The sequence below is a fragment of the Argopecten irradians genome, chromosome 16 (assembly GCF_041381155.1).
Source record: "Argopecten irradians isolate NY chromosome 16, Ai_NY, whole genome shotgun sequence".
NCBI classification, from domain to species: domain Eukaryota; kingdom Metazoa; phylum Mollusca; class Bivalvia; order Pectinida; family Pectinidae; genus Argopecten; species Argopecten irradians.
In genome coordinates, this window is record NC_091149.1 from 20,497,851 (window position 1) to 20,510,740 (window position 12,890).

Sequence of the window (12,890 nt, forward strand, 5' to 3'; positions counted from 1 at the left end):
ACCAATGGACTATGTAATAGCAAACCCAAAGAAAAAAATACTTGTCATAGATCTTCAGAGACTTACTTTGCATATTTAGTTTGTTTTTGCATATTACAGAGTTATCTTCCCTTGCGAGTAGGTATTGCTTTGTTCCGATTTCTTCACTATATAACATTACTAACAAACTCATGAATGATTATATAGTTTACGGAACGGACACGACATGTACACAACTTTCACAATTGGTCATGGTAAAAAAAATCGGTCTAATTCCAATCATGAATAATTCTAAGTCTCGATGTTTCGAAGTTTTTCTGTCGGTCCCTTGACTTTCGATACATCGAGGTTTGACTGTAAATACAAATAAAGAAATACCACAATATTTTACTGTCAATCAAATATAATCTTTAATAACAATGGTGTAGAGGTACACACAGGCAGATAACAGCTAATTCCATTATAAATTGTGAAATATGTTATGCATTTCAGAAAATACATATATATATATTATTTTTTTCATACATTTACATTGTTCAAGAAAAATATCGATTGTATACTACTTTGGTACATTTTGTCTATTGCACTGAATCAATGGCGTCGCCTATTTGCCCTGAAACGAGAAAAAATGCGAAACGATTAATTAAGCTATTATCTAAAATTGACAATGATATTTATATCATAATAACAAAAGACATTCTATATGAAAAAAATATAAACCATGAAATAAACAGTCTGATGAAATGACCCATAAAGGTATATTTTAATGTGAAAACAGCGCTAATGTGAAACTATAGTTACAAAATACTTTTAACATCTATATGTTTACATTTGGATATTATTTGTAAAGTCAGCTTTCAAACAAAAAAAAAATAAAAAAAAAATAATTGATATGAATTTCGTAAATTTTAACCACGCGCACCTGACCATGCTCAGACACGCTCAATGGAAAACGAGCTAAATAAAATCTAGAATTTCCAATTATTTGCGAAAAGAGGCGATCATATAGATTTAATTGTAGAGGATGAATGTTTTCAATTTTCAAACAGTTCCCGTTGTACTTTTTAGTTTGTTCTTGCATTTGTAGAGTAAACTCCAATTAAGGGGAAATAGGTGAACATTTCCACAACAAAGCCTATCACGGCCATTTGTCAATTTGTTTTCTTTGGCCTGACAAAAAAATAACATCAAGCTAGGGACTCGAGAGAAACATCTGGACAAAGATTTTTTATAGTTTAGTTGTCTCCTTGTTTATCATTTCGATTTTGCTTTCTTTTGTGGTTGAAGCCTTTTTGATATTGTCATAGCTGGTATTGAACATAACGATTGAAATTAAAATGAATACCATACTATCATAGATTATCAAATGTGTATTATGCAATATAGAATGAAACAAATATTTACTTTGAATAAAGAGTAACTTGCTCATAGAAACAATGCATTCAGCACTGTTTATTCACTAGATAACAATAAAAACAAATGATGAGCTACTTACTACATTGTGTAGCCTTAATGAGATTGCAGAGACATCGACTTGGTTTTAACGTTATGTTTCGACAAGGTCCATATCAACAATATTTCGTCCTTCCTTTCATTACAAATGTTTATCCTAACTTAAACTCTCTTAGTATTGAAGATATATCGACTGTTATAATCAACCAGTAAAAGGCAGTACAATTACTGGTAGGCGACCAGTTTTAGCCGGGTATCAATTCTCGCCATCCCATGTATACTTGTATGATCACACAAGACAAGAATTTTCAGACAATTTTTCGTGGAAATCAGCATGATAGTGTCTTCTGTCAGAAATTGACTTTATTGGCGTAAATTTGGGTGGTCATCGTACAGATGCGATGGCGAGAACTGGTCGTCTGCCAGTAGGCATTATAACCTACATTTACACTGATGATTAGAAGAATACGTACTTGTGACATCCTGAGATTTGTGGTGGATCTTCTCAGCTCTGTCACTAAGGCTACTTAAGGCTCCACTCATATAGGTCAGTTTACTTGACATCGAGTTTAGGTCATTAATCATATACTGAACATCCATTGTTTCTGATCGTTCGCGAAGAACATCCTTCATTTTCTTCTCAAGTTGGGTATGTGCGGTGTAAATTCTCTCCAAATTCCCATGTAAATCCCTAACCTGGTTCATCAGATCATCCAGGTCGTTCATGTCGCGATTGTTATTTGGTGTTCCGGCCTCCCATTCCTCAAACAACCCAGTCAACATATTAGTCTCCGTAATGAGAAAATGCGTTTCCAGATAATCTACGTTGTAGTCGAAGATTTCCGACCAATCGAAATCTTTCTGCATCTTTGTTAATGCGGATTTCGCCTTTCGGCCTTGATCAGACCGAAATTTTCTATATTTACCCCGCCAGTTTCCTTCTACGGTGTTTACTAGGAGTAGTATCAACAGAAGAGAAACAGGGTTAAAATGTAGGACCGCCATCTTATCGAATGATCTCTTCGGCTTCCTAACACTGGCAGTGCTGTGTTGAGATAAAACAGACACTAAAATCATACATTCTATCACGAAAAAACGATATAAAAGAAGGAATTTTAATAATAAAAATGCTCCTGGCCTCGATTTCTCGAAATAAAATTGAGGACTTAAGTCAAAATATTAGTAATTTCTATAATATATAACCTTTGTTAATAATTGTAGACTTGAGTTCGTTTTTGACTTAAAGTTTGTTTCGAGAGATCGTGGCCTGTTTTATATTGTTTCTGAGAAAGAAATGTTCAATAGGTCCGAATATTTGAGTAACACACATGTTTGAGTGAAAAGGCTCTCAATCATTTCTTGATAACAAAAAATCCTGTTACTGTGTTCAGATATTGCCTTGAATAGGTACATTGGCTCCATATATGACATTTTCACCTTATGTAATTAGCAAGCACAATTCAATTAAAATGAAAAAGATAAAAATCCTAACCTGTTGCACTTTTTTGCTAGAACCATATTTTTGCATATATAATATAAAGCAGCTAAACAAAATTTGCTTCCATAGAAAGACCTGCGATTGGCAATGTTACATACGCACAGTTGGTCACGTTTGCTGGGTTTAACTGTAGCAGATATACAGATAGCAAATTATCACCAGATTTATTGGAGGCGATGTCCATAAACTTAATTCCGTGTCGTTGAAGTAAAATTAATATGTTTTAAGTCGCAAATTTATATTTCTAATCCTGACAATCTATTAAAATGTGTCTTCTTTTTTTATTTTGATACAACATCATACTCGATATTCCAGGGGTTCCGATCACTTACGATCTCTACACCCCTGGACTTTTTCATAGTAAAACTGGAGGCAACAGAATAGAACAGGTAATTTAGTCATTTGATGTACATCAAAAGAGCCGTATAACGGTACACTGAGGTCGACTGTGTGGCTTTGATGTTAGAAGTCGCTTTCTCTGTAGTCTTCAAAGGAAATATTTGCTGGCCTGTGATTGGTCAAATGTTTTCCGCTGAGCTGCCTTCAATTTCACTATGAGATAGTTCAGGGGTGTAGAGATTTCAAGTGATCGGGACCCCTGGAGTATCGAGGATGATACAACATAAGTCCCATGTAATTTTCACTGTAGATGGTCCGTTTAACAAATACAAAGCTTCAAATATTTCATGGTAATAGAAAAGAAGGTACATCCATTGTGCTGGCACTCAGCGCAAGAAAATGTCATGAAAGTAGGTTTAGAGAAGGAGAAAAATAGAAAAGAGAGTAACTTACATTAACTTACATTAAGGTTCCACTTGGTCAAACGTTACATTGGATGCCCTGATATACGACTGTAGCTATTTTAATGTTCTGAAGGATGACCGGATATACTATATTGTCAAGTACCGTCGTCCGATTACTGGTCTGACCAAGCGTTTACTGAACGTGATAACCACTCCCGAGAATTTGTGTATATGCTGTTTATTATATTTGGAAAAAATGAATAACGATTGTCAAATCAAAAACTTTTTTTTTCTAAAAATAAGAATTTTATAATTGGCGATGTTTCTTTAAATAATGTGTTGTTTCGATTCTTAATCTAATAACAAAAAATGATAATAAAGGGGGGGGGGGGGAGAAATTATATCGATTGTGTAAAAATGTTTTTTTTTTCTCAATAAAACAACCTAAATTTTGCCATGTAGTATTATACAGACAATATCACCAAATATATTTAGGAATTATTTCACATATATAATGTTCGCAGCATTCTTAACTGATGAAAATTTGCTTCACAAGTATTTACACAACTTCCATTGTACTGAATATCGCATGTTTAACAAGACTGGCCACCAATCTCTAGAATATTAAAAAATCACTAAACTTTGGCTTGATTGTTTTGTTTCTGATTCTAGGTCCTAAGTTTTAAACTAAGGGGAGATAATCTAGTAAAAATCTCTGCTGAAAAGTCTTATCAGCAACTTAGGGTCTGGTGGCCAGTCTAATTTTTAACATGAAATGTACCTCGTAAGAAAATTTGGTTTGCAAGACTAGAATGAATTAAACGAATGTTATCAGTTCTTGCAGCTTCTTATGGTAATTAATGCTACTTTTGTAGGTTTATACATAACTGATTTAAGACATACATTTCAAACATAAAATACAAAACAAACATCAACTACTTATAGAATATACTTTATTGATGTATAAGATAAGGCAAATAGAAGAAAAAATATCGAATCAGATTGTCATTTTTTGTTGTTGTGTAATATTTGTACATATCTGGAAGTCGACATGTTTCGTTTTATCCACACACTGGTTCGGTTGCGTCACCTTTCAGTCCTGAAACGAGACAAACACGTATGTATGATTGGAATGATTCATACTTGGTATTTATAATTAGAAAAAACTCCTACAACTGATCATGACATTGGTATTGTCGAAGTACACTTACAGCATGTATTTTGGCTGTAAACGACACTATAGAAAATCGGCTACATTTTAGAATTATTGTACTACGAGACAGTTTTATTTATTCACATTCAAGCGAAGAATTGATTGAAAAACGAACGTATCTGTACTGTAGCACTGCTAAAATAAACTTGCATCAATATGATTTACTTTTTTTATAAATATTGCAGGATAAAAATACATTGTCAATGTTGCATAATATATGACACAAAGACAACGGTGACTCGCCACTTTCGTTTTTCTAAATCTTTGCCAAAATATAACATTTGCATTAGGTTTATAACCATTGTGATTTCTACTCTATATATCCTAAGTTATTCATCTTTGCGGATTTCCCATTTGCTTCCATTCCAAATCTTGCATGTACCGTAATATCCTGCCCGGGTAATACTATTTTCCCTGCCAAAAGATGGGAGTTATCTGCCCGTGTGTCTATATATAGAAACTATATCTATTGCTAAACTTTAAAAATAAGCGTGTTATACATGTACGTTATCATATTTTTTCTAATTTACAAAAAAAAAAAAAAAAAAAAAAAACTGCAGGCGAATAGTTGAGGTACATTCTTCCCTGGTCAAAATATTTTGATTTACTACTTTTCTTACATTTGAAGCCTATTTTTAAACAAAACTATGTACTTATCTGTATGTCATGTTGGTTTTTTTCATATATGTATAGACTATGATTCTTTATGACATAGGGTTTTAAGCAATTTGACCTTCCGAGGTAAGCTTTATTTTTTAAAATATATCAGAGAGCGCTAATTATTCCGGAACAGCGGTCCTAACCTCGTTCTGGGTACTTACCGACGGCAGGTTCGAGGTGTAGAATCATCTCGCCTATCGGGAAACACCAGGCACACCAACCATCGCACGCGGCCGTCACGTGAGCGTTGTTCTTGGACCTGTAGACCGTGTCCAATCGTCCGCCGTAGCCATAGGACATCCACTGTAACTGTAACGATAATTAAATACCATAGAAACTGGAGCTCAATCATGATTTCACTACCCAACAATGACATGGTATAATATTTTACCCGTCCCCAACAGTTCTATTTTAAACGTGTCATATTTACAGCATTGTTTTTAGATGTGATTCTTTATTTTCATGTTTATAAATATCTCATGATGCGCAGTTTCAACACTCGACCTTAGATTGTTGTGGTTTTGTTATCAAATTGTTTCCTAGAATGACTTGAATGACCTCAAACACAACTTCATCTTTTATAGTAAAAGATTTTAATGATTCATACCTTGCTAAGTTTTATTGTTTTATCGCTGGGGTTTCAATCAATATTATGTGTCTAACTTCTAACAATATTTCGGAATGTATACGAAAACCATATCAGTTTGTAAATTAATTGGAAAGTAACAAACATTATTATTCATTGTCCATTTGCAGTATAGTACTATATTAAATACTTAATTTTCCAATTTTCCTGACACGTTTAAAAAGGAATCGATGTGTGCACCTTTGTAACGCCGAATCCGGTCAAACCAGCGCTTTTGCTACATGCTTTAAAAACTAGTAAACATAATGGCATGTTTATTTAGTGGAATAACTATGTACTGAACCTGTGGTTTTGCAACAAAAACGTACAGTTTCTTGCATATATTGCCAAATACAAACAACACAACAATCTATGAGTCAACAGTAATATATCTAAGGTTAGGACGGATACATAGACACTTTATATCAACTAAGTTATATTCAATTGCAAATGACAAGTGATATATAGACATACAGGAATTACTAGTTTCGAAAGGGTCTTAAACCTGAAGGAAATAGCAGAGCCTGATATGTTTAGTCGTTGACATTAATTTTAATATCATTTTCTTGATTCAGTGCATTCGGATAATTAATCAACATTATAATTAACATAAGCTCTTACTTTACAAACGTTACTGAGTAATCCTAGGAGAATCGTACAAATTATGGGAAATGTTATATGAAGTTTAATTGTAAACCATCTTGTCAACGCGTGCGATTCAATTTTAGTGTATTTTGTAGACTATAACATATCGCTAATATTAATCACCGCCACAATTTGTGCGTATGAACCATAGGAGTCTCAACAACGTAAAAAAAATCAACATGAAATAATCGTATGTCCCAGTTAAATCCACCAGCATTCACGACTGACAAACTCCTGAATGTTCGTTTTCTTAGGAGTTTCTGATTTTGTGCTTTCGGCTTTCGTTCAAATAATTTCTCATGATTTCTTTATATACCTCACTATATACTAATCTACCAGAAATTTGGCTACATAGGTTGACTGATAAATACATTGAAACAGGATTTTTGTTTGTTTGATTAATTAACGTCCTATCAACAGCTATGGTCATGTAAGGACGGCCTCCCATGTATGCTGTGTGTTGCGTTAATGTAGTGTGAGGTGAGTGTTTTGGGAGACTGCGGTATATTCATGTTGTGTCTTCTTGTATAGTGGAACTATTGCCCTTTTTATAGTGCTATATCACTGAAGCATGCCGCCGAAGACACCAAGCAACACAACCCACCCGGTCACATTATACTGACAACGGGCGAACCAGTCGTCCCACTCCCTGTATGCTGAGCGCTAAGCAGGAGCAGAAACTACCACTTTTATAGACTTTGGTGTGTCTCGGCCAGGGGACAGAACCCAAAGCCTTCCTTACAGGAGCGAACGCTCAACTCGAGGCCAAAAGTGAGACGGTGCCAAGGGAGGCATTAGGAAAGATATAGTCAGTTAGAAAGAAGAGAAAAGACAAGATCCTAAATTTAGTCGCCTTTTACGATAATGCAATAGGGGCAGCAGGTACAATTCTAACGCCCTACCTGCAGGGCAGGAGAGGATAATCTGGGATTCAAACCAGGGACCTCCAAACACTAGCCGGATGTTCGAGTTTTAGAATACATCTAGGTGGCCATACTTCCGGTTTTAACATACCTCAGGATCTACGACGAGTCCCGTACCGGAAGTATCAATAACAAACCCTCCAGGAGCGATGCAGTTGCGATAATCTCGGTACATGTAGTCCCAACTACATCCGCCACCAGATCCGAACTTAGGTGTCTGCCAGGTATCCGAGTCTTCATTTATATTATTCGCATAACTGAAGTCATATCTTTGTACTGACATATCCTGAAACACAAAACTTATGATATTTATTTCGTGGACATATAATACAGAATTAAGGTGTAATTTTATTACATAAACTATATTCAAGATAATCCTCATTCAACTTTATACCGTAAAATACCTTTTTCTTTTTTATGAGGGATTATAACGCCTTGTGACATCCAATTTACATACAAAAACACTAGGGGAGTAGAATGGAGGGACGAAGGGATTTTATCTAACTTCGACAGTAAACAGTAAATATCTGGTTCTATATCTTACCTCGACGTCGACTCGGATTTTGCGGAAGTCGGATAAAGCATCGCCTACTCTGTCTTGGAATGTACAGGGGGAGTTATCGGTTCGGAGGGAGTAGTTATACGTCCCGGTGTTAGTGCTGTGTAGAGTTATATATTCCTTAGGCTCATCACCAGACATACCACTGCAAAAAACTTTGACCTTTTGACCTCCCAATGACCCCGGGTAAATAAAATATTCTCCGTCTCCATAATTGCTGTTGCAATTTTTCACCTCCTGACAGTTGCCGGGTCCTTAAGGAAGATAAATACCACATTATCAGTCTAAAATTCAATCTTACAAATGTTTTTAAAAGCATGTCTTTAAGAACGATGTTGACTATTGTTGATTTATCAACACATTGGAAAATGAATTTGGAAAGAATAAAGATAAAAGTCATAGATGCTTTGCTTTTTTATTTTTATAATTTGCATTTTTATTGTGTTTAAATGATTCGTCAAATACGCAAGCAACAAAGGACAAAGAAAGGACTATATAAGATGTATTAAAATGTGTATATGTCGAGTATATAAGATACGTACTTGAGACTTCCGGAGATTTGTGTCGGATCTCACCAGCTCTTCCACTAAGATTACTAATAGCTCCACTCATATGGGCCAGCTTACTTGACATCGTGTTCAGATCATGAATCATATTCGCAACATTCATTGTATTCTGCTGGTTGTTCGTTCGTTCGCGAAGTGCGGCGTTCATTCTCTTCTCAAGCTGGGCATGCGCAGTGGACATTTTATTCAAACTTCCTCGTAAATTCCTTAACTGGTTCATTAAATCTTCCATGTCGTTCAGAGCTCGATCGTTTCCCGATGATCCGGTCTCAGACTCCTCAAACAAACCGTTTATCATATTATTTGACTCCGTGATGAGATGACTTTCCAGATGTGCCAAGTTGTAGTCAAAAATTTCAGACCAATCTGAATCTTTCTGCATCTTTGCTAACTCGGTTTTTGTCCTTAGAGCCCGGTCGGACAGAGGTTCCCTGGATTTATCCAACCCGTGTCCATTTACCGTGTTTACTAGTAAAGTAATCAACAGAAAAGAAACTGGGGTAAAGTATAGACCCTCCATCTTGCCGAACGACCTCCTAAGCTTCCCGACGCTGACTGTACTCTCAACATCCGTTTTATTAACAACTAGACACGTTAATTGCTTTGACCTTAAAATGTAAAAATATAACAACTTGTGTCGGGGAGGTTTTCACCCTTATAAGGTTACTGTCTCTTCGTTTTTTATTATAATTTAAGATTTGGATAATGTAATACAATACATCTTTACCTAAAGTATGTCAAATAGGTTCCTTATGCCATATTTTACCCCTTACGAATTTTAAGACATTTTGACTTTTAAAAATAAACAAATATTTTGAACAACACACTTCCCCATCCCTCCCCCCACCTTACCACCCCTCCGCCCCCCAAAAAAGAAAGAAACAAAAACAAAACAAAAAACAAAAAACACACCATCAAAAACAAAAGAACTGTTAGTATATAAAAAATTTCAATGTGTAAATAATTAAAGATTCTTTAAACAAGAACGAAATAAAAACATTTGACTAAACAGAATATCGGTAAATAAAAACTTACTAAATTATGAATATCTAAATTGTAAAAGCCAGTAAAAGCAAAATCCTTTGAATATTGTTTACAGAACTCCTATGGATTTTAATGTATATTTTTCCATGTTAGTATGATATTATTTTTCCATGTTAGTATCAAGTCCGACTTGACTGCGCTTTATATACATTTTTTTTATTATTATTTGGAATCTAGTGCATTTTCCTGGCGTTTGAAATCATCTTTACATTAACATTTATATGATTTGAAGATATGATTTCATTAATATCAGTGTTATACATGATATCATGCAAAAATCCTTAAAGATATTATCCTTATAATACAAAATGCAACTGAAACATTTTTATTAAAAAACTTCAAAATTGAAATATGCTAGGGCGAATATTTATGTAGGCTTTGATTTCCACGACACCGCCGCATTCCCTTTTGAGTATTTCAAGTGGTAACCCTATCGACGGTAACACCTATGACCTTTATATCCTGAGACAACTTCACTAACCCTTTCAATCACTAGTGCTAACGTCAACATTAATTCGGATTGTCAATTTGTTTATCTTATTTCAATATAAATTTTTTTTATTTCCGCTGGCATACCAGGTACCTGTCTCAATCTATATTTATATGTTTTATTTCAATATTTCTTTCTTTTATTTCCGCTGACATACTCGGTACCTGTCTAAATCGATATTCATCTTTTTTTAATTTCTAGGTACCCTGGCTTTTTCCACCAACAAACATGGCACGTCCTTAAATGATCCTGGCTGCTATTGAGATATTAAACTCATTAAGCCCAAATCAAACCATGCCTTTACAAGAGTATCTTATGTTTAGGCCTGATTCATAAATAATGAAAATGAAAAATAAAAAGAATTAAATGAATAAATTAAAGTTTTCTTTTAAACACATTAAGGTATTTTATGGTAGATAACAGCTGTATCATCAATGTCAGCACCGATAGATCGTGTCACTTTTTGTTACATTACAGATGAATCTATTTTTTCTCCTCAATTTTATTGCTTTTTTTTTATTTTATCAGGGTATGATTTGTTTTACAAATCATGTGAATCCGCGTTTTAAAGACAAAATTTATTTCATAACCCGATAACATTAAAAAATAGTGACATCTATGCTTATAATTAATTTTCCAGGCTCCTTGATAAAAAATATATTTACGTGTACGATTCCAATGATGTCTTTTTTATTAAGTTGTTCCTTGACTTTTTTATAACAACTTTTTATTCAGGATGTGTTCATTGTTCATGTTTTTGTGTACGTCCGTGATCTTCCTTAACATGTAATTTTAGTTGTTTTTCCTGTGTCTTGACTAAGGGGCGGATCGCCTCAAAAATTTGAAAATCTTTTGTTCTCACTGTTAGAATTACTTCTTTGCCCTATATATCCTACAGCTAATATATACATCCACACACACATACGATAACAACTGAATATGAGGTTTACTTTTATGCATAGTAGTGTATACAATGTAAGGAGGAAATAACACAAAATTGGAGTTTGAAGATGAGACAAAAACAAATAAATTGCACTGAATATTAAAAAATCAAAGTCAGGATTAGAAGAAAAAGAAAAAGAGCGACAGAGTTAGGAAGAAAGAAAGAAAGAAAATAAATCATTACGCAAAGTCAATGTTTCTATTATGACGTTACGATAGCGTCGGGGTTTCGCCCCATTATCGGGGTTTTGTCGTAGTGGTATGAAAAAAATGAATCGACCAATCAGAAAGCCAGATTTGGTATAAAAACAAAGAAAACTTAATTGTCATCCAATAATTAGAGAAATAATGTTGACATTCTTAGACATACAAAAAAAACCTTCATACACACATATCTATACATGTTGAATTCTAAGTGTGGAATTATAGTTAAACCTATGTTAGAGTGGTTTCAAATCAGTACATCATTTTTCGAATGATTGACAATATTACAATACCTTGTAATGGACATCAATACATCTGTGACAATATAATGTAAGGCTTTGTATGAAAGAACATCAAATAAAAGGCTTACAAAACAAAACAAAATTATATTATTGTAAAAAGACACTTCAAATAGTCTATCAGCAAAGCTCCAATATTAAAACTATAGACCGGAGACATTGTTATATCATCGGAGTATTACATAATATCTGTTTATCAATAGTGTGATTAGCCCTAAGTACAAGCCTGCAAGCCTAGTAACAAACCACCGTATTCGCCGCAGGTCATCAATTAGAAATGATTTACATATAATTTACTTTCATATGTTACACTCATTCCTATTGTTCAGATCTTTGAGGTTAATTCTTCATAGACCGAAAACATTGTACCTCGAATATTATGTCATCCAAAAATACATAGGTGGATGACCACTGGCAAATAAGCCATTATGGACATTTAGGTCTGTATCCTATCTGTGGATAGATCCAGTCATTTATATTATATTCTAATCTCTAAATTATGATTATATATATTTTGAAAAACAATAAACTTCGCACATAAGTATATTAGAGATGATATCTTAAATACTGTCCTTATCCCAACATTATTCATCAATACAATTGCTACAGTATATGTTCCAATCTGATTGAAATACAGATCCTTATAACCACTCCGTTCAATAGAGGATCTGAGAAAATCCAATTAAGGGTCATGTTCGGATGACCTTTATACCACGTGTGATTCACATCAAATGTATTTTCTGCACGTTGCTTTGTCAAATGACAACGCCATTTCGCCCCAACAAGCAACTACGATTAGCTTTATTGTGCTCTTTGGGCGAGATGACTACCTACATGGAAATAATTCTGACAGATTTTCAAAATATTTCGTCCCCTTAAATTCACTGTCAAAATTTTGCCAGCAGCAATTTGATTGGCCATTTACAAAGGCCATCTGGACATGACCCCTAATGGGATTTTCTCAGATCCTCTTATCTAACGTAGTGATAAAAAGGATCTGTATTTTAATCAGATTGTATATGTTCATGAATTTGTTTAAAATTAGAAT

At 34.2% G+C, this 12,890-nt stretch overlaps 2 protein-coding genes across 2 annotated transcripts; both read right to left on the bottom strand.

The window, feature by feature from the left end:
• Nucleotides 1-364: 364 nt before the first annotated feature.
• Nucleotides 365-3,791, bottom strand: LOC138310457 (uncharacterized). The gene is made up of 3 exons (XM_069251684.1): nucleotides 3,732-3,791; nucleotides 1,905-2,476; nucleotides 365-592 (listed from the first exon to the last, which is right to left on the bottom strand). Exons 2-3 carry the CDS (start codon nucleotides 2,434-2,436, stop codon nucleotides 558-560), a joined length of 567 nt encoding a protein of 188 aa, XP_069107785.1. The 5' UTR covers nucleotides 2,437-2,476; nucleotides 3,732-3,791; the 3' UTR covers nucleotides 365-557.
• Nucleotides 3,792-4,605: 814 nt separating this feature from the next.
• On the bottom strand, nucleotides 4,606-9,464 carry LOC138310400 (uncharacterized). Its single transcript, XM_069251612.1, has 5 exons — nucleotides 8,840-9,464; nucleotides 8,283-8,551; nucleotides 7,830-8,024; nucleotides 5,707-5,854; nucleotides 4,606-4,771 (listed from the first exon to the last, which is right to left on the bottom strand). Exons 1-5 carry the CDS (start codon nucleotides 9,381-9,383, stop codon nucleotides 4,734-4,736), a joined length of 1,194 nt encoding a protein of 397 aa, XP_069107713.1. The 5' UTR covers nucleotides 9,384-9,464; the 3' UTR covers nucleotides 4,606-4,733.
• Between the last annotated feature and the right edge of the window lie 3,426 nt (nucleotides 9,465-12,890).